Source organism: Haemaphysalis longicornis, unplaced genomic scaffold (genome assembly GCF_048455015.1).
Source record: "Haemaphysalis longicornis isolate Haplotype H1 unplaced genomic scaffold, Haemaphysalis longicornis Haplotype H1 scaffold_6, whole genome shotgun sequence".
Lineage (NCBI taxonomy): Eukaryota > Metazoa > Arthropoda > Arachnida > Ixodida > Ixodidae > Haemaphysalis > Haemaphysalis longicornis.
Window position 1 is genome coordinate 99,596,761 of NW_027526407.1, and position 22,848 is coordinate 99,619,608.

General features: G+C 48.5%; 1 protein-coding gene across 1 annotated transcript; it reads left to right on the plus strand.

The window, feature by feature from the left end:
• The first annotated feature begins 936 nt into the window (after nt 1-936).
• On the plus strand, nt 937-13,678 carry LOC144141805 (uncharacterized). Its single transcript, XM_077673297.1, has 2 exons — nt 937-1,422; nt 13,359-13,678. The coding sequence occupies exons 1-2, from the start codon at nt 1,069-1,071 to the stop codon at nt 13,647-13,649; spliced, it is 645 nt and encodes a 214-aa protein (XP_077529423.1). The 5' UTR covers nt 937-1,068; the 3' UTR covers nt 13,650-13,678.
• Nucleotides 13,679-22,848: the final 9,170 nt, after the last annotated feature.

Sequence of the window (22,848 nt, forward strand, 5' to 3'; positions counted from 1 at the left end):
CACACCCCCAAACCGCGCCAAGGCATAAGCTTGGCTGACATAATTAGGTTTGCTAAAGATCCTCTCTCTATTCTTCCCCCCTTACCCTCTTTTTCCTCGCTCTCAAACTTGCCTAAAACAAATGTCTTAAGCAAGACATAGCGCACACTTTTCGAGAGTTTTAACGCCAGCATGTTGGAGCCACTATTCGAAAAGGTTTCGAAATAAACAGGTCCAATGACTAAATAAAATTAGCTATTCCCTGGGCAATTTTTGTGGGCATCTCACCCTTCAGACGAAAAAAAAAACGCCGAAAGACGATTGCCATGGTTTCAGCTCCGGAGAGAAGTTGGATCCTCTTTTGTTATCATATTCGACGTCAGGACCTTGAATAGCTAAGCTTCAGGTTTGGTTTATTACACTGATGTGGTATACGAGACTCACGTACACACACGCACGCATGCCCGCACGCACGCACACACACACACAAACGCACGCATCACACGCGCACACATTCACACAGCCGTCAGCTTGTGCGAAAACCTTGACATTTTACGACGTCAAGCTGATTGCGCTGGAAAATGCGAGTACTGCGTCTGTCATCCACGATTTAAATTGCGCATTTGCGCAGCCGGAAAACTTGACGTCCGAAAGCACTTCCCGGCGTGGCCTCTCCAGTGAGTCATATTTATTATCGTTTCCCATATCTGCGTTTTGTTCGTGGCTAACTAAAGGCTCTGATTATCTTCATTTTCTCCAAAAGAACTAGATGTGATAAGTTTCGCTCTCTGTCTTTTTTATCTCCTTTCTATTTTTTTCTCTCTTTTTTTTGTCATACGCCCCACAGCGGCTGTCTTGAGCTGTGGGCAGCACTCAGTTTAGCTCCGTCGGTTGCAATTTGGATCTCCGCTTACGACATCTGTCTTCTCTTTCGATAGTTTAAGACTATGTAAACTCCCTACGCGCTTAAAATTCGCTATAACTTGTACAGTCGGAAAATTTTGACTTTGTACGCGAATGAAGCAGTGTGGTCCCTCCCAGTCCTTCTAGCTCGCGTCCCAAAGGTGAACATTGCGCGGTTTAGGGACGATGCATTGCCAGCAGATGGCCAATCCTGAAGTTGAGTTCGACTGCGACGTCTACCTTCACATTCGACCCTTGTCTTGTTCGTCTGACAATGGCCTTGCCTCGTTCCGACTTCTTCCACCATCGCCTACGGGAACGCGTTCGCCGTCCAACATCGAGCGAGGCGTGGAGGACTTGTGCTTGGACTGTGCAAAGCACTGGCAAGCCGTGTTCGTGTTCAAAAGTGGCAACTCTGACGTGGAGGCGGCTACCAGTGACGGCATCGTTATGCTGGAAGCGGGAAAGGAGACCGGCTATCTGATGGGCCAGGGTTACTGGACCTCGCACGAGGTGCTCGACTTTGAGCGACCCCGAAAGGTGAGTCAGTGGTGCGTTGCGCATGAATTTCGTTTCTTTTTTTTAACAAGGTTGCCTCATACCCAGCTTTCTCGCTCAAAATTCCGACCTCTGAGGAACCTAGGAAAACCACTTCAGGAAAGTGATATTTGGCACAAAGCAAGACTTCAACGTGAAGATGAAAACACTAGAAGAACTTTCCAGGAATTAGAATGTTTCATGTGCAATTCGCTGTCTAATCATACTCCCCATGCATTTCTATGGGATAGTTTCCATGGCTCGGGAACCTAGCCGCAAAACATGCAAGACTTGAAACTGTGCGCAAAGCACGTTCTCATCCCTAATATTACCAGCGCAAAAGAAGTTTGCATTGCGCTAAATACCTACAGAGTAATCGCTGTTGAAAGGACTGCCATGAGCGGGAAAGCTGCACATGCCAAGCGGAAGGGTTGGTTAGATGTAGGTAGGGTGATTACTGGTTCCTGAAGCATTTGGTTTTGAAAAAAAAATGCCAAGGAAGCTTTCAATATTCCAGTGCACGCGTCCCACTGTGCCATAATCAGCGTGTTTGCGTTGGAAAAAAAGGTTAGGTGGAGCAAGGCTTCTCCTGCAAATGTTTAGGTGGCTCAGAAACTGAATAGACGGCGTTGGCGGGAAGACGTTAGCGTTGGCCTCGACGCATGATGTTGCTTTAAATGCGCTCCACGCATCCAAAATAAAAAACAAGAATCAATTCCTCGGGAACTTACGTCTATAGCTCCTTGCGTCATTTGAAGGCGAAAGCTAGCCATTATCGCACTTCAGTGCTGCATCGCCTATGCGCCTGTTTCGTCGCTTTAGTTTCTTCGTATTTGGACGTGAATTACTCGCGCTGTCAGAATGGCCGTAATTCACGTAATTGCTTTCCCGCAGTCAGAGCTCTCCTCAGCGTGCACACCTGTTCGACTCACATTCACCTGTCACGGAGCACGCAACTTTCGCTCCATTCTGGCGTGGTGGCGAGTTATCACAGCCAGCTGCGACTACGGCGACCCGGTTTCATTTCATACACAAACATAAATGTGTTTTTATGGCGGCAAAAGCCTTAGGCGTCACATCAAACGCGAATAGTTAAAGTCGTCCTAGTCGTTGTCGTCAACACAAATGCAATAAAAAATGGCCGCCGCTGTAATAGCAAATTATATAAATAGAAAAAAATTCGCCGCACATCTGCTCGCCTCGGTGCGCATGTAGAGCGGCGATGGTGGGTGGTGGTGATTTATTAACAAAGGAGGGAAGAGAAAAGGCCTGGGGATATTGTTGAACTCAACGGGAAGTTCACCCTCATACGACCCAGTCCAGGGAAGGGGATTGGGGCTTCAAAGGATAGGAAGAGAGAAGGGGGAAGAGAAGAGCGGTAGGAGAGTGGGAGATAGTCTATATCGCGTTCGTTTAGTCCATGACTCGATGGCTACAAACGCAGCGCTAGTCCTGTTGTAACCAGGAAGTTGACTAGGTGCTGGAAGACCTCCCGTCGGATGGCGTCCGGTCCTGTGGGGAACAGGAAGTCTTCTAGCTTGTGGCTTGGGGCACCGAGTCGCTGGAGTTCGGCCCGAAGTTGTGCCCTTGCGGTGTCGTGCTGCGGGCAAGAGCACAGCAAGTGCTCTAGCGTCTCGGGCTCTGGGCAGTCAGCGCAGGTGGGGGATGCTCGGCGGCCTTGGTGGTGCAAGCGCGCTCCCACGTTGCAGCAATTGAGCCTCAGGCGAAGAAGGAGCGACCGGGCGTCTCTGCTAATGCGTCCGGGCAAGACCCGTGGGGCCTGGCCACTGACTACTCGGGCATCTGGATGCATGGCCTCCACCACTTGTGCCAGGATAGTCCTTGCAGCGTCAAACGACACCACATCCCGGGAGGCTGGAACCCCTGCTTGGCGAGCAGCACCTTTGGCCAAGGCGTCTGCAACCTCGTTGCCCGTGATGTTCACGTGCGATGGCAGCCAGTGAAGTCGCAGTGGACACCCCTGCGCTTCCACCGCATGAAGCTTGGCCGCCAGCGACCGCTCAACGTAGCCGCTAGAGCTGACTGGCTGGTCGGCGGCACGCAGACGGAGGAGGGCAGACCGTGAGTCAGTCAGGATGATGGCCCCCCGGGCCTGGGTGCCCTGCTTGAGAAGAAGGTCTGCAGCCAAGTGGAGTCCAGCCAGCTCTGCGTTGGTGGATGAGGCAGGGAAGGGCAGGCTGCACACCTGGCTGGTGCCGAGTTCTAGGGCCGTGCAGGCGGCTCCGGCTCTGCCCATCGGCTGTTGTACAGATCCATCCGTGTACACTTGCAGATGTCCGGCAGCGTCGCCCTGCAGCAGGGCAGCCACCTCTTGGTGGACGGCCTGGGGTGGAGAGCGGCGATGGTCCTCTGTCGCCGCAGTGCCCCGTGAATGCCTCTCTTCTCTTTCCCGTCCACATCTCCCACACTTCTCCTCCCAATCTCGCTTCTCCCACGATAAACACGGAGAAAGTTTGTGGCGTCAATTCAAATTTACCGCGTTCCACTGCTTGCGTACCATCTGCAGGAATCTGTCGTTATTGTTCGACTTGTTCGAATGCCGCCACGAGATTTAGCGTCAGGCGCCAGCGCTTTTTTTTTTCTTTTGGGCACGAAACATTGCTGTCAACACCTATTTTTATTTTCTACCGCAAAGATAAAGCTGCCGCGCACTCTTAATTAAACGAGCACATGGCTGTTTGGCAGCAAATATGTCGAATATTTTTCTTTTGCTGAATAATGTTGACGAGAATGAAGTGTACTGCCAGATTAAATGGTTTGGAAAAGTTTTGTTTATAAAAAAGTTCTCGTTCAAGGTCCTTTTAACTTTAGGTCGGGCAGCTGAATCGAGGGGCAGACAGGCAGATAGAATAAGATTTTCGATTTTGTGTAACCACAGAAAAACCATCACCATTAAAACCCATTTCTGTTTCTGTGGGTTCTTAGTTGGGTTGCCGGAGTAAGAGCCAAGTGCACCAACCACTGAGCTAACTCGGCACCACGTCAAAAGGGAACAAAACGTAGCCTGATGCGCGCTTTGTGGCAGCTGAGCGCGAATGCACGTTAACAGCTGCACGCGGAGGATAGCTCTGATTGCGGGGAAATTGACGCGCGAATTACGGCCTGTCTGTCCGTGTGAGTACGTCGCGAAACGAAAGCCAAAAAGCCAAAAAAGCGGCGTAAATACGATGCAACAGTGGAGAAGTCTCCGATAATCACTGGCTTCCGCCACCAAATCATATAAGCAGACAAGTGCCAGCAGAATTCGTTTTACTTCTCTTGTATTTCCAGCGACGGCCATTTTGGTAGCATTCGTACTGACGCAGCCGGCTACGACTACGGCCATTTCTTCGCGTTTGGGGAGGCACCTAAGGCTGTCGCCTTATTAAACACAAAGGCAAGGAGTGCGTGTGAAGGCGTCATCGTTGCTTAAGGGCCAGCCGACATGCTAACTGCGCACCTTCAGGCATATTTGACAAAACTGTTTGACTAGACGCACACCCCGTGCGCCTCCTTTTCACGTCATGCTAAAAACTCCGGGCTGACATAAATTCTCAGTATCCCCAAGAATTCTATCCTTGGACCATGGTCATTTTGATTACATGTGTACGTAATACTGTACTAAAACGTAGTCTGGCGCGTAGCAGAGCTATAGACAGCCTTTTTTCATTTAGTTGTCTAAGCCCACCGTCGTAAATTCAATAACGCTGTACTGTCACCACCTTTCTGTCCTCCTCATAAGCCCAATATTTTATTCTTAAATTTGTTCAGATACTTAGGTAATATGTTATTTAATGCCACTATTTTTACGCACGTGGACGGGGCGATTAAGCAATCCTACAAGAATGTTGAAAACTACACCCGCCCAAGGAAACTGGTATCCAAATTTATTTTTCGAATGTGGTCTCCTTTTATCCCCGGTTTTCTCCATACTTCATTGATTCCAACTTTCTGGTGTTCCTGTTCGCAATCTACTCCCAAATTAATGGTAAGACTCAAAGAAAGCTGCTTGTTTTACCTGCAATGGCTACGGCCGCTGTCCCTAGACATCCTACAGTTTTTTGTAGTGCGCCAAATTTTACTTCTTTTGGCCGAAGATTTGTTCCTTAAAAATAGTTCTTTAGCGAAGCTTATTCTCGTTGATAAACAACAAACATGCTATGTAATTATTTCCTACAAACAAGCTTCGATTGGCAGCGATTCTTCGATTCCCCAGTTTGTGATAGTTTCGAATAGTGATTTTCTTTTGTGTTTTAATACGAACACTCTAGAATGATTTACCTTTCTTAATTGCCGCTTCTCATGCGTTCTCCTTCATAAGCTTGTTATATTTTGTTCCTGAGTTGATACACTGTCTATTCTCTAGTGCTTGTTATTAACGTAGCTGCTGGTGCTGGTGCAAGCTGGTGCTGGTGCTGGTGCAAGTAACTAATGCAAGTATTTTTATTGTGTCCTTCAACCAAAATATTTCTACTTCTAGCCGCATAATATCTTATATGCCATTCCTTATGTTTAATTGCAATGTATGTCCTTGCGAATGCTGTTATAACAGATCTCCAACAAAAACATGTCCCGTTCTTTCTGCGCCACATCATTTCATTCTACATGCCTTCACTTTGGAGTGCCATCATTTATGCCAGTACATTATTGTGCCTCACCATAGATATAAAATATAAGACATATCAGAATTAGGATTCGAAATAATCCCTCCCAGAATTGAACTCAAGGACCATAAATACCCGCAATATTGGTCGTATACCGCCTTGGTGAAACACTTGCCTCATTTTATGCGCAATTCTTGGCGTTGTAGGTTTTTGAGGGAACAAGCATAACAACTTATCCCAGCTTCCAGATTTCCGCTTACCGATGTAGAAACAGCGGTTTGCTATTTGCTGGTTTTAAAAATGCGGAAGGTTGATGGAGGGAGCCGTGCAATACGGTATGGTTATGAACCTGCTTGCGCGAGCTGAGCTCTGCCATAGAAGCGCACCGATATAGACGCCTTTACGCAAAGTTCATCTAAATACACCAGTTGTGGAACTCCGCCTGAGAGTCCGGTGGCGCGGTCCCCCGCTTCTTTGAAGCTGAGGGCAAATTGCGCTGGCGCGGCATCTAGGAGACAAAAACATGAACTTTCCTGAACATCTACTTAATAACACAGCTTACGACATAAACCTTCCCTTTAAAATAAACAAAAATTATGTAGTTTTTTACAGTTTCCACGGTTTTTCTTTTACGGCCAACGGCAGCAGCAGCAAGCATTGGGGTACGACTTCGATTTTCTGCCGACACAATAAAGGGGCCATGCAGACAAACAGAAGTTTGGTTCATTGAAAAGATTTCCTCGTTAGAATCATACTGACTCCACTTTTAACCTAAACTTTGCTCGAATAACCTATACAATTAGAAAGAAAGTGAATGGCCATGAGACTAACTAACTCATTTCTGGCAACAGAACTTATGATGTCATATGCCCAGCTGTGCGATTGGCTGAAGCCAGCAAAAGCAAACGCAAATTAGACGGCTTATAAGTTTCCGAAACGAGCTTTTTACACTTAAATTTAGGCCACACTATTTTTACAGCAGTAAAAATTGTGGGGTTAACAATTTAGGTTACGGACACGACGAAAACATTGAAGCAGTTAGCGGGGCACTTTGTTGGCTGACACTGACTAACACCGCCATCGGACGCGTTGGACTTGTCTTACCCAACACTGACCAACTGACATTAGCGGCACAGTTGCTTCCATGACCATGTTTTACACGACCATGCTTACATGACCATAGCTAACGTTTTATGAAACGATTAGCATGAATCCTAATAAAAATACGGCAGATATAGAAGCACAGCCAGACGCAAACTGCGAACACTAACACTTCAGCGATAATGCAGCGCCATCTATCAAAGTTGGCGACAAACAAGAAAACAAACGGCCGTCTGTGAGGTAGTAGCGGTCATAATCAACAGGCTATCTTTAGTTTTAAGGCACTGCTCTGGATACGTTATTGTTGACACCCAAAAAAAAAACGCGATATAGCGGGATAATTTAAATTTTCCCTTCAAATGTTTAATTTGACAGCGAATAAAGCAACTTTTGCAGCCTGACAAGCGCCGAAGGAACTTAATATAAAATGCTACATCTTTCGAACAAAAGAAACGCATTTTGTCTTCATGGTCCCTTTAAAGGCTAGTCGACTTGCCCCGAGCCTCCCCCGTGGAGGAAAGAATAATCTTAGGCGGGAGCATGACACCTGGCGGCCCAGCTTTCGCAGGGCAACCTACACTTACGCCGCTCGCTCCTCCACACTCCTCTTCAGAACTGCATATTGGGAGTTCGTACAACCACCGCGGGCTCGTGGTAGCCTTTAGTGACTCCGACTCGCTGACGGTGGAGGTGGATCCACGAAGCGGCATCGGTGAAGGCGCCATTCGAGATTTTTCGACACCATCGCGCTCCCAGCTTCTGATCCTCTAAGTACTGCCAATGACCAAAGCGATGTGATATGTGGATGCAAGCGCAGCAAGCACCCTCACGGACTACGAGCCGGATTTCACTTCTGACATTTTATCGCTCGAACACGCGGCCGTAAACTTTCACAAGCACCGAGCGGCCTACGGCTGCGTTGTGCTTGCCAGGTCGCGTCTGGCATTTTGCAGTGAGTTATCCCACCCCCTTCCCTCCACGTCACAGTGGTGTAACGATAGGTTCCTCTCAGCTGAGGATGGTCTCGAAGCGCTCCTCGCTTGGAGACACCTTCGCTTTGTCGGTACTCCTGCTAGATACGTTTTATGGGCTACATTGTAGGGATGACTTTTGTGGTGCGTTTTTGTCTCATTCAGTGCACTGGAAATAGAAAGATGCCGTAGCTTCGATTTCGGGGGTAAGTGTGCTCACCCCAGGTAGTGTAACGCGGGCTAGTGTTCCGAGGAGTGCTTGCTCCGTTCGATAGGAATATGTGGGAAAGCGAACGCGAGATTGCGCCTGGGAGATTCTGTGGTCAGTTCCGGAGTGCCTGCGATCATGATACCAAACGGTTGATTACCTAGAAGAGAGTCTACCCGGCTCTGTTAAAAAAACGGTTACGATGACCAGTTAATATTCAATAACCCAGACAAGTTTGGTGCGTTCTGAAAGAAAAACGGCTGCGACCTAGCTCATCTAACCCTGGTTGTGCAAAGCGAAAGCTTGGCTTCGCCTGGTTAAGTCTCGGTTTCACTTGGTTAACCTTTGATTTAGCTGTAGTTATTATACTATTCGTCTAGAGCCTGCTTGTGTCTACGGTTGTGTTCCCGCTTCCGGCTTTTCCCGAGCCGAACGGCTCACCGGGTGATAGTCACGCGTAAGTCAGGCGCCGCTTCTTGCCGACGACGGTTCAAAGCCTCCCGCTCCCCTGCAACGCTCACAGAAGATGGCGTGACCTCACTCTCGCCCATGGCCAAGCTCGCGTACACGCGGCAAGTCACGTGGTGAAGCGCGAACCAGATTCGAAGAGCGCTTGCGCCAAGCCGGCAGCGGCGGCGGCTGGGACGTCGGCTGGGAACGGAGCTCGGCCCGGCGAGTCGCGCGATGCGTTGCCAAGGATACGGTACAGCAGCGGTCAAATGAAGGTCACATTTACCGCGACGGCGAAACCGCTTGACGAGATTAGAGAAGCTTTGCTTTTAAATAAAAGGCGCGGATGTCCTTGTCTGGCATTTCCACTTTTGCACTGCAGCACGCAACACTTCGGCGCGGGCGAGGTTCGATAAATTTCGACCACTCTTTCCGATCACTTCGTCCGCCCGATGAGCTCACTGCGTGTCTCAGGATCTAACTGCAGGCAGCGCAGCGCGCGACGCCCGGCCGGCGAGCTCGGCACCGAAAAGACAGACGCACGCACGCAGCCTGGTTGGACGGTCGCGTGAGGCGCATAGAACTACCGCTTGCCTACCATGTGACAGGGTGTACTACATGGGGTTTCTCTTTTAAAGATGATAGTCTTTCTTGGGCTACTTAAACCCAGAAATTTTGGTCTGTCTGTCTGTCTGTCTGTCTGTCTGTCTGTCTGTCTGTCTGCTTGTCTCTCTGTCTGTCTGTGATTCGATTCAGCCACCCGGCCAAACTAAAACAAGGCCTGCGCAATAGTCCTATATAGACACAGCTAAATGTGCCCGTCTAAGTCCGGTGTAATGTTTATGCTTGTCAATATTGGTGAAGAACAACAAGACATTACGCCAATATAAGACAACAAAGTAATACAGAAGTGATATTTGCAGAGTTCCTTTATAAAAAATAGTACATGCTCGATTTGTGCGAGATTAAATACGTCATCAACTTCTTCTGGCGGCATTTTAAGAAATCAAGTGGCAACAGTTACGAAAGGTTCCACTAGATAGGTTCCACGTTCTGCTTGGAACGCACGTGGGATAGGGAAACGCGGTACTATAAACATTGAAGTAGGGTGTTTCAATTCACGCGCTTCGGCGCCGTACGGCAGCGCTCGCATTGAGGCACCCGGCCTGGAGCAGTGGAACGCGGTAAATTTAAATAGGCTTGAACAAACCTTTAGCGTGTTTCCCTTGGGAGGAGCGCGACGCAAGAGGAACAACATGAGAGGTGAGCGGGAAAGAGAAGGGAGGCATTTACTTGGCAAATGTCTACAAAGACTATCGTCTTTTCTCGACATTTGCAACGAAAAGCGCAAATACGCGGCCAATTTTGGTTATGACTAGACTTCACAACTGTCACGTGACGCTCTTTCTTGAAGTTTCTTTCCTCCATGCCTATAAGAGCTTGCCTCAGTGAAGAAGGGCCAAACGTGGACCGTACATTGATACATGGGGCTAAAGGGGAGTTTCGCACCTGGTGTATATTGACTAACTCTTGGCTTTACGTACACTGAAAGCTGGCTACTTCTGCTGTCCCGCGAACTGGTTCCGCTTGAAGGTGCATTTTCATTAGCAGGTAAGCTTGCTTGCTTGCGTGTCTAGTATACGGTAGATGATCTGCATGCCCGCATACGGTCGGTAGACGACGTGCTCTCATCGGGCCAACGGCTGTCCTACTTCTTCGTTTACATGCTCGCTCGGCCTATTAAAATAGTTCATTTTAGCCATTGCCGCCCCCTAGGAAGTGAATAAAAGTCAACTGCCGTGTTTTTAACCTTCAGCTTTCTTGTATCTCTCCTCTGTTTGCCCCTGGCGAATCTATCGCAAACACTGCTGATGGCCTCTTCCCGAACCTGTGAAGGACCTTGCTCTAGTTTTTCCTCAGAAAATCGTTACCATTTTGCAGTTGGTTGGCTCGTTTGTTCGTTAAAACAGTCATTCGTTAATTCCTTTATTCATTTATTCTGTGTTTCACACTTGTTAGTTCGTATGTGCATTAACTGGTTCATACATTACTGGAGGTATCGACCTACTGGAGTAGAAAGGGACCCTGTTGGTGCCGCGCCCGTCGTCTCCAAGATTTTCGTGCTCATGGGAAGAGGAGGGGGTAGGTAAAATTTGTGAGTGAGGCCAGAACCTCTCACAGTCATCAAATAATGACAACGACAAATTACGTTTCCGTCTCAAGATACGCGGCTATTTTACGCGGCTTTGAGGCGTCCACTGACCACGGCGATAAGTCATTCTGCACCGCAGCTAAAGTAAAACAAGCAATGAACAAACTAATCAGGAGTTTAAGTAGGATGCCTGTCTACGGTTCATCACATTTTCTCGTTATTTTTTTTTCGGCATTTTCTTTTCTTCTCTGCACGTCGCGCCTTTCCTTTTTGAACGGTTTGTCTCTCTTCCGGGATAAAATGTTGTGCAAGCCAGTGTATCGGTTTGTGGACGCTCATTCCTTTTATCGCAATTTCGTCTTTTTACCTGGTTCGCACGTTGACCGACTGACTGACTGACTGACTGACTGACTGACTGACTGACTGACTGACTGACTGACTGACTGACTGACTGACTGACTGACTGACTGACTGACTGACTCACTCACTCACTCACTCACTCACTCACTCACTCACTCACTCACTCACTCACTCACTCACTCACTCACTCGTTCACTCACTCCCTCCCTCACTCACTCACTCACTCACTCACTCACTCACTCACTCACTCACTCGTTCACTCACTCACTCACTCACTCACTCACTCACTCACTCACTCACTCGCTCACTCACTCACTCACTGATAGACTACGGTGCTCAGGATACATAAGCCCTTCTAATGAGTTCTGAATGAAAAAATATTAGCGTCGAACTCGGCACCACCGAATGCTCTTTCGAATATACCCTTGCGGGTACTGTTTTCAAGCTTCGCGTTTTTAATTGGTGCGATAGCAACTTAAAATTTCTAAGTATGTTTCACGTAAGCTTGAACCCTTACGTACACTTAACCTGATTTATGTAGACATCGCTCACAAGAGACTGTTGAGCCGCAGGGTAAGAACATCCCGGCCTGTGCGTGCTTGAGGACGTGTCACGGCTGCCGGACGCCGGACGGAGGTCTCAGTCAGCCACCGCTGCACTCTCCCCTTTCCACAGGCCTCTGAATACGACCATTGTTGCTTCGCAGCGCGTTTTTCTTCGGTTTTGCTAATCCTCATAATTATCTATAGCCTGCTTAGGTCCAAGGCGAGTAATAGGTATATCTGATCAAACGCAGAAGAGAAGCAGTGGTCGCCCTTGTCATCGTCGGCGTAAAAACGAAAGATAGTAAAAAGGCCTCCGCTGTAAAAATAAACGAAACGCATTTGGGATTATGTGGGACTTGAGCCAGGGTTCCTTGAGTGAGAAAGAGAGAGGGATAGAGAAAGACATAGACACAGAGAGAGAAAAAATGTAATGAAAAACGGCGATGTTAGCCGAGCCATCACGCTGGCTTGCTACCCAAGATGATGAAAAAAGAACAAAAAAATAATTATAAAAAGAAAAAGATCTCAGGTGATGCGCCAAGAATTCTCAGTCGCATACAAAAAGCTTTTCGCAAAACTCTGCCCAGTTCTGGGCTCCGAATGAACACCGAGAAAGCTTTGGTTGTACGTGCAGCCTGACTGGGATCCGACCAGGGACCCACAAAAGCTCTCACCTGAAGTCCCGCACCAAGCAAGGGGGGTGTGCGTTACCATAGCGCTAACTCGGCACCTTGAAGAAGGGCTTGTGTTCGGGCTAGTTGGTATTCCATAAAGTTAATCTTAAGCCCGCAATAAACACGGACACCGAGCACAAGGACAGGAGCGCTTGTCCTTGTCCTGGGGAGGAGACTTAGGGCCGTATTCTGAGTCCCTCCTTCTCGTCATTTGCTTCCCCCACTCGGCTGAGGAGAGGATTCCGCAATGCTAATGCATGGGCAAATCGCTTTTAAGGATCTTTTCCACTGGAGGCTCGGGTGCAGCAAGTACTCAGAATACCAGGGTTAATCTGCTGCATGTCTATTGATGAATATGTGTCCAGACGCAATTAAGAGCAATCAATAACACGTTATTACGGGTAATGACAAGTAACTGATTGATAGTGCTCAATAGTAATGATTATAAACGTGATATTAAGGTTAATTAGAGTAAATTTGAATTGACTAGGATGGCTTTGGGTATATGAAAATGGAATTAAAGAAGTAATTAGGGTATTAGGACGGAATTGTAATGGATTAAGGCGGATTAGGGTGGAATAAGGATGGTAGTCTGTATGTCAAAGGTACCCGCCCCATTAGTACGCCAGGCTTTCGACTTAAGAGCCCGTAAGCCGACTTGGGCACTCAGAAAAACATATAATGCAAAGCACGCGCTGTGGAACGCCTTGCAGTTACGTGGGTTTAGGAGCTGCTTAGCTGCCACAAACGCGGCCAACGCCAGCTTTGTCGCTCACTGAGCCATTCACGGCTTTCAGCTAAAGAGAGTGTAATTAAAGTTTCACGGTATAAATCTCACCTTGTTCCGTCTGGCTCGCCGCTTCTTCCGTCGCAGGTCTTCCTCCGAAGTTTCCGCCTGTCACTCAAGACTCTGTCGACGGCGCTACGGATCATGAACGAATCTCCGCCCGTGTACTGCCTCGTGTGGAGCAACTGCCAGGAGTGGATCGCAGGACTCATGGGACACTTGAACGTCGAGTTCAAGCGCACACGCGCCAGTTATGTCGTCAACGTATTCCTGGCCGCAGTGGCGTGCCTGTGCATTTTCGTGTACTTTCTCTACGTCCTGGCAGCACCACAGTGTTGCTGGCGTTGGCAAGGGGGCGCTCAACACGATCCCGCTTGAATAGGACGTGATGGTGACATGAGCACAGTGCGTTCTTAGTTCTCCGATTCAAAAACAAATGGATTCAGGGAGACCTGTTAGAAGGATTAAAGTGTCGGTCCTGTTTTTGTGGTGCGTGCACCTAATTTGAACGATAGAGATAAAAGTTACTTCCGCAGTCAGTCTACAAAGGACTCCTTGGCTTCTGGGTAAGGTTACAAAGGTTTAATAAAGATTGCGGGTTTTACACGCCGAAGCTATACACCTGGGCTGTGAGGCGTGCAGTGGATGAAGGCTCCGGATGAATTTTGACCTCTTGGGGACTTATAAGGTGCGCCGATCGGCACACGGATGTTTTCGTTGTTCGCTTCCATCATAAGAACGGCCACCATGGCGGGGACTGAACCCGCGCCATTGGGCTGAGCAGCACAACACCATAGCCACTGAGCCACCGCTGCGGCTACAGAGTTTAACCAGCCCGTCGTATTTTGGACATGAGTTAGTTATGAGTCCAATAAAGCCCTTCAAGCTTCATGGGGTGTGATACCTGATTTCGAACAAGCAGGAGGACTCTGGTGTCGGGCTCGGGTAGAGGGAAGACCTGGGGATTTTTCGCATCGTTACGGAGCTCTAAAATAGACCTGACAACGCGCTTTCCTCCAATTTCCAAAGCCATGTGAAACCTGGCCAGAGACCTCGAGCCGTCGCCGGCATCGAACGGTCTACTTAATTGCTCACCGCAGAAGAGTCATATTAAAATTTGTTTCAATAGCGGACCTGTTTAAGCGTCAGTTCCAGCCGCTCTGGGCGTTGCTCACAACTCGGCGCAGAAAAGTGGAGAGGAGGAACTTGCTTGGCAAAGAAGTGAAGGGAAGTGACGACGAGGCAAGGAGCCGACGAGCAGGTGTGGGGAGTGCTCGCTGCAATGCAGATGTTCGGGTCGGGAGGCGAGCGTCGGGGATTGGTTGCGCCTAGTGATGACATAAGCTCTGACGTGAAGGTGTTCTCCTTATTAAGAGAGACGGCGGGCGCTCGGCGGCATCAGTGTCCTATCTACCCATAAGATGGGCGACCAGAGAAAATCAAAGTTAAAGCAAGTAAAGATCACCATTTCCGCTGTTTCCTCAGTCTTCGCATCTCAATTGCGAAGGTAGCCGAATATTTTTTTGCAGAGTACTTCAGGTGGTTACCGCTGACTTTTATGGCTGCAATTACAGGTAAGCCGGCTAGTAGTGTGCGTGCAGACCATATGATTTCATGGAAGCACTAGCCAAGTCACTTCGGAGAGCTCCTAGAAGAGCGAGTTGCTGAGTGATTTCACGTGTGCTGTTCCTGTAAAATGTAGTAATATGCACAGAGCTGGCAATCTGCCGCTAATGTCTAAGTGAAGTGCACTTAAACGAGCAGTGCATCGTAGAACACCAAGGGCTGATCCTTCTTTCGGGCCGGCTTGAGAACAAGCAGGAAGGTTGCCTGTGGCTGCACAAACCACGATTCTGTCCGGAAAAACGTCGTTTCGGGTTCTTTTATCAGTATCATGGGTACCTTTTCTTGACAATGTTTGGAATCAAAGCTTCGTGCAGCATGAACGGGAAAATATTCTTCCCTCTGTTATTCCTTTTGCCCAGCCGCAAGAAGTCTTGTTGCAAGTCAGGTCAAGGAACAACAGAACACCTTCAGCTGATATGACGACTCCTGTGAGAGCAAATCACTGTCATGAAAAAGTTTCCATCCAGTATGTGTATACATGAGAGTTAAACTCCACAACAGAACCGAATAGCTTGCTCAGTCATCCTAAAGTGCTCTACTAAAAGATTCGAATGCGCAGTTAAGTCGTGAGCGCTCTAGTGAGTGCTGGAATGTTTGAGCAGTGAGCACTCAGGTAGTGGGTACACGAGCAGTAAGCACTACAACAGTGATTATTAGAGTGACTTGAAGGGAGCCCTAGAACTCCATTTGATATTCTGACTAGACACCTGGTTCAAAGGCTTGAGGTGAGGGCATTAGAACAGCCCTCCTTGGTTCTTGGCATGCAAAGGCTTAAAAGTTGCGAGTGACCTGCGAGCGCCACCTCCCTCCATTCGCTGTCATCCGCAGGACTTTATATATGCGGAGCTCCGTTGAGGGTGCTTGAGGCACAAAAAGTAAACGACTACTTTTGAACCTTTTTTTCATATCAATGGCGACGTCAAACAATTATCATTTCTATTGCGTGCACTGAAAGGTACTTCAACGTGCTCACAGTTTTACAGTATATTTACTGTCTCGTTTAAGGAAAACTTACCGGAGTAAGGTGAGGGCGGGCGCCTAATTACTTTCTGTTGTGTCTGAAAAAACTGTGCAGGCAGATGCATTTTTTAATAGCGAAGCTTTGTAGCTCACCGTAATGTGTGGTGCGTAATGCCTAACGCGTTAAGAATGCCAAGAAAGGGCCGAGTGCTAGTGAGCGCGGGGCTCGCGGGCGACTGCCGAGCGTCCCCGGCTCGCGCATTGGCTTTTGCAAAAAAAAAGCTAGCTAAAACTCCGAGAAGCGCCTCCCATTGCCTAGCAACCAACAACGCCACAACTGGCGCTACACCTGCTCCACGTAACCTCAACGCTACTCCAGGAACGCCGTGCATGCGCCGTGCACCTTCACACCGCCGCTGCGCCCTAGCTGTCGTCAAGCGGAGCCGCGCATGTAATGCTTGGCTGGAGGAACACGTCGATATCGGTGCACATGACGATTACTACTACTACCACAGTGCAAAGCGACGACGAAAGATGCAAATAAACCATTTAAAACTTGTACGTGCGTCCCTTAGTACTGACGTACAAAGAAATCTTGCAGCTTCGCTATGGTTCAAGCTTTGCACGACTTAAGGCAAGATTCGCCAGTTTTTTTTTTCATGTTTTGGTTTTAATATGAATTAATTTTTGGGTATAACGTGCCGACGCTACACAGGAGAAAAGGGATGCGGATTAATTCTGACCACCTTGGGATCTTTAACGTACGCCTAAATCTCGAAGGCATGGGCGTTTTCACATTTCGCCTCCATCAGAAAAGCGGCCGACCCGGCCGGGGATCGAACCCACGTCCCTGTGCTCAGCAGCACAATGGTTTAATATGTACTTGTGAAAGCTGTAAAGACACTTTCGATGGCAAATTAGGCATTCCTTGCTGATGCATGGTATACGCATACCACAGAAACGGTCGAAGGCGGCAATACTATGAAACAGTTCAGTGGTAGATGAGAAAATGCATAAATGAAATGGAAAGACGCGTTATGCATATTTGCTGCCCTTTTGCATGTGTACAATAACGCGCGACATGCATTACGAATTCGTAAAATACAATGATACGAAAGATTTACAACACCTTAAGCTAAAAACATGAATAAATGTCCTCGCAAGTAAATTGAGCCGTTCAGACTATGATAGGTTAAAAGCAATCCATGCAGTTTTTCTTCTTCGGGAACGCAGTCGTGACTTCTCCTGACGCGTATTCGATCACAAACAATTAGTTAAATACCTAGGTCAGAAACCCAGTGTCTTGGCAAAGAGATCGCCCATAAAAATGCCCGACAGAAGGAACAGAACGTGACCTGTGGTTCGAAAAATAAAAAAAAACTAGCGGAATTACTTGAACACGAGGCACATATAGGCATGACCATTTTCCAGAGTACTAAAACTGGTGGCACGGCTAATACGGTTCAAAATTATTCTGCGTGAGGAGGACGAAGGCGAACATTTATTCGGACCGGAAGTTTGTTCATTTCCGAACCCATGTGGTGGGAGGTCTTCCAAGTCCAGAAGACACTGGGTGGTCATGACCTACCAGGCCCTTTTGATTAGCTTAGGCAGATCCTTGCATTCCGGGAAGGCTAGCGTGCCTTCCCACTGCGCATAACTGGGGGAGGGGAAGATAATAAACTATGAAGTGTGCTAGCACTTTTAGGTCTAGCGGTAAAGTGTTCTGGGTTCAGGGAGGAATTTCAAGGGGCAGGGTAGAGGGTGGGCTGAATGGCATGCAGGACGGATCCCTGTGGGTAAGTGTCCGTACGAATGCGGCGGTAGGTAGTGGCTTCTTCTTTTGTTCACTTGTTCGGAGATGGTGGTAGACTACGGCGTTGGAGGCGTTGATGCTGGAATATATTTTTACGCTTCTAAAATACAGCGCCCTCAGCTTCTGACATTGACGTAGATTGCGGGGGGGAAAACGTTACGAGTATCTTAAACAAACATAACTACATAAGCGACAATACGAATGTCCTTTAATTACAATAAATGTATCTCCGGCTTTGCGATAGCAAAAAAAAAAAAGACGCGATGGGATTAACACAGCGCAGAAAATAGGCAATCCAAAACCAAGCACGAGAGTGAGCGGCACCGGTTCGAGCTGCCCCAAGCGCAGCAAAAACAAACGATAAAGAAAAAATACGTCCGGTATTAAAAGATGGCGTACGAGCAGCGCCAAAGCGGGAAAGAAGAATCTAGTTGAAGAATCTTATTGCAAGAAGGATGGCCTACGGCCGAAGTAGGGAAAAGACGGAATGGTGGAAGGCGGTGTGAATAATTAAGATTATAATCCGACGTCATGTTCAGAAATTGATGACAGAGGCTTTCGCATTCACCACATGACAAATAGGGTTTACATGGCCCCCTATTTTTTTTATTAAAGCGAACGTCTTTTGGGTGGGACGCATGGCGTCCTGTAAAAAAATTAATGCACTTGGGTGTAGACCAGTTGGTCGACCGGAAAGCTCTTATAACATCTCCGGACACACGGCGCATGCGTGAAACCAGGCTTCCATTGTGTCAAACCGGTTACGTGAAAATTGTGAAAAAGGAATGGTTCTAGACAAGACAATACAGCGTTGATCATGAAAAAGGAGCACCATATATCTGTACCTTCATCCCATCAGTCCCGCAGCTACTACCCACCAACCCACTCCTCCCTTCCCGTCGCGGACGCTCGGATCTGGCGGCGCCTACAGACCAACACTTTCTATAATCCCCAGCATCGACCAGATTTAGGGGAAATCCCCAAGGTGGAGTAAGTTTCTGTGAAGGAAAGTTTGACATCCACCTAAATGCAGCCATACGGCTGCATTTATACAACTGCGAAGTTTCTGAGAAAGCTGTATAGCTTTCCTTTGTAGCCGTATGGCTGCATTTAGGTGGATGTCAAACTTTCCTTCACAGAACCACCAACATCTACACCACATATCTCCGACCACCTACTCCCCAAACTGCACACGCTGCAACTCCCCGTTGACAACACTCCAACTGTTGTGGCAGCCATGGGCCCTACTATCCCTTAACCCCCCACCCACCCGCAGTAGGAGTGCGTGCTGTGCAGAGGCCAGCTCAAGGACCAGGTTGCACTGGTCGAACAGGCTAGGTCAGCAGCGGCCGTGGCATGTGGCCTACCGGACTAGGATGGCCGCCCTTGCCCGTCTTCTTTAACACCCCCTTACCCTCACCCAATTTTCAGAAATACATGTTTACTCTCTCTCTCTCTATTCCATCAACCATATATCGGCATAGGTTGAGATGGTTCGTAGATGCGTTTATTTAGCGAGCGAAAAATCTTCGCGTGGGTGCGGTAGTCGTTTATGATTTGGGTCTTATGATTTGGAAGGTTTCATGATAGAGTGGACGCACTTTCAACGAAGGTTTTCATGTAATTTTGACGCAATTTTAAGTTTTCGCGCTTCTCCCAACTTTCTTTGGGAAAGGATGTAAAGATTTTTTACTAAGGTGTGCCTGAAATCAGGGGACCAGCTCGCGCTGGCGGTTAGGGGCCATGATGCTGCTGGACACATATGGGACCTGAGAAGAAGGTTCCACCCCGTCTGGTGCTTGCGTGCACTAACCTTTACTAAGGGCTCAGTAAAAGTTAATTCTCTCTTTCTCTCTTGCATGATTCCTTGTGTTGAAGCTCTGCGTACCGCTTTCCGTGTGATGTTCTTAGTAAGCCCGACAGTGACAAGGTAACAACGTTCCCATCGACTCGTTTTACCATACGACTGACTTATCTGTGCTACCCGCGAAGCAAATCCGCTTCAACGTTGTTGTGGCGAGGGGCTGCACTGTTCGACGTTAGCACAGAGCCTTCTATAGACGCCTTTGGGTTAACAGTGCCGCGGAGATAAAAGTGAGCCCTTGAACGCTAATCTTAACAGTCCCGAAGGTAGCTAAGCTCAACCCTGTTATCCGCTATCACATGTGTTTCTGTTGCCTACTGCCCCCGCTGATTGCCACGACTGCAATCGTTCAGGAGTAGTCTAGTAGTCTTCCAACGACGATTCGGCTGGGGAGTTTGTTTTGAGCAAACATAAATAATATTCATATCGTCCTCTTATAATGTTTGGAGTGAAACAGCCCTATCTTGCATATGATAGGGCTGCATAGAGGTGGCACTGTGCATCTAAAAAGTGCGTTAGTCGCTGGCGCGTGGTAATGCTCATCTGCTGCTGCTCCTCAAATACTGGCTTGCTGAGGAGTTTGCGTTACAGTGAGGGCAAAAGTGAGGCATCTTTTGAGAAATCGGTACTCGCTGGTTAGGCTTTCGATGCTTCGAAAAATTTCAAGTAGACAAGGCGCTTTGGGGCAGAGGAAAGTGCGGGGGTAAGCGTTGCCGCTTTCCTTGCGTCTCTGTGCACCTCCGATGCTGTGCCTTTGGAGCGTTGCACCAGGTCCGAAATGTGGCATGGTCCGGTATATAACGTCGCCGGATACCCCGGGAGGCTGCACTAGATAGGTTAAACCATGCTAAGTGAGGCTCCCTTGGACACAAACAGCATTTCCTCACCAGACAAGGATTTGGCAACCCTGGTTGAGTACATTTGCTACAAGCCTCCCAATGATTATACAATCACACTATCGGCCTTCAGGCATCAATAGACGTGGCTAGAGATCTTTGGGAGAGGCCTTCGTCCCGCAGTGGACTCAACCAGGCTTAAGATAAAGATAAATACAATAGCCCTATCGATGTTGTAAAGTAACTCATCTGATGGTGCACATGCACCATGCACCACATGCTGTACGACATTAAAGGGGCCCTGAAAGGCGTTTTGAGCACACTAAATGAAGTAGCGCAATCGTTAGATTGGGTCGTCAACGTCATCTGTCCCAAGTATTGCTCTTTTACGCGCAGCGGGAAGCTCACAGTTTTGTTGCAAAGTTTGTCGCTTTTTTCTCACCCTTTCCTTCGTGTTTTTGGACGCCGCCATCTTCACATGTCTACATCATCGATTCCCAGATGTTCGTCATGAGCTAGACATCCTGCTATTGGGCGGCTTTTTCACGCACTTCCGGCAAAGAGATGAGTCGTCTGCTCAGCGTCGGCTCGCGGGCTGATCTGCCAGCGGAGTGCCGGAGTGCTTGGACATTTTACCACAAACGAAACAAGTGTAAACAAACGCTTAACCGTTTGTATTGAATGCAACATGGCCATAACACGACATGGATATTCTCTTACCTGAGTACGTTCCATAAAGAAAGCGTTGAAGCCCCGTGGCACTTCTTTCGTGCAATCACAGAGAACGCCCTGAGCCCGGCTTTGACGCATACATTTTATTCAACTCCAAAAGAATCCAGAGATGCGTTTCGAACGAACACAACGTCACAATATGCGTTGCAAGTCTGAACCGCGATTGACAGACGATGGGTTTCCTCCTCCTGCCCGTCGTAAATTCGGCACTCCCCTCGCGCGCGGTTTGCGGGGACGAACAGCAAGTCACTGAACTCTGGCGCACAAGCCGAGATGGCTTTTAGCCACGCACACTGCACATACCCCATGCGAGGTTGAGTCGTACGTCGCCCGAGAAAGATAATCCAGACCATGGGAAGCACTATCCACCCGCAGAAGCACAACGTCGCATTTCAACGCGAAACAAAGGCGTCCACAACACACACATCATCGCCTCCTGTAATATCAAACGCATCTCGCACTTCCCAATGGGAGTGAGTGGTACGCCTGCAGTGCCCACATGTCGCGAGGTGGGGCCCCGAGCTGAACCGGGATCACGTAACCGTAACTGACTTCTGGAGCGGTTTGTGCCTTGTTGCCAAGGCAACCGATGTTTGAGATTGTCAAAGAAAAGGCGCTCGCTCCAGCGCTAGAAAGCTCAGAGCCGCACCGGAGCATGTTTTGCCGACGTTGCCGCTCTCCACCACGCGTCGCCCCAAGCTGAACTGGTCACATGATTGAAGCGTTTTGTGCACGGGTTCTGTATCGGTTTAAAATGTCTTTTTCACATGCCGCCGGCAGGAATTACCACCTCCGCAAAATAAGACCCTGCACCAGCGGGACCACATATTATACGGCGCTTTTTGGATAAACAGAGCGCGGTGCATGAAAGGGAGCGAGCGCACGATCCTCCCCGAGCGGCTGCGAGTTCGCCGCCGATTAAAAGTCGCGTGCCGCTGATAGCAACTCCAGCAACGTACAGCGCGAAAGGGTATGGCCAGGCCGCCGCACAAATGCAGCCAGATTTTTCGTTCGCTTTTCCAGCCTTGAGCGGAGTGCGGGATTCATGGTGTCAACAAAGCTTGCCCGTAGCAGACGGCAGTCTAGGAGCGCCATGGCGGAAGTACGTCATCGCTGAGGAGCGCAGCATCATGGGAGGGAAAGCTCTCGCGCCATCAACAGCGAAAGGAGGAGGAAACGCGGCCCGACGATAATGCGCGGTTTTTGATTTACGATTTCTCAGCTAATACTCATCGCTTTAACAAAATTCTTCCGGGAGGAGATTGCTAATACATTGCTTTATTTGGTTACATGTACATCCATGCATCGGCAGGAGGTATTTCAGGACCCCTTTAAGGGAGTACTCACACGACATTTCAGAGCTGAGATGGCTATGTAAAAAGTTTCCTTTATACATGGAGATGTCTAAAAGGAAGCTTGAACCATAAGGATTCAGTATAAGTCATTTTAAGCAAATTCTAATCTTTTCACTCCCGAGAAACCGAAGAACGAATATTCTTTTGGCAACGACATCAATATGACGCAATGCGCGCATCAAAACTACTGGCTGCTGTTGGTGAGGGCTGCTTCGCCGTGTGCAACACGACACAATCTTGGGACTGAAATCACACTGCCCGGGTGCGTGAGACCACAACCGGTCAGGACCCATGCCAGTGCGCGTCCAGACTGGCCGTGGTGAGACGAGAACACTGATGTAATGACCGCCCTCCTGTCATGGTGGCTGCCTCGGTGTTTATTTTGCCG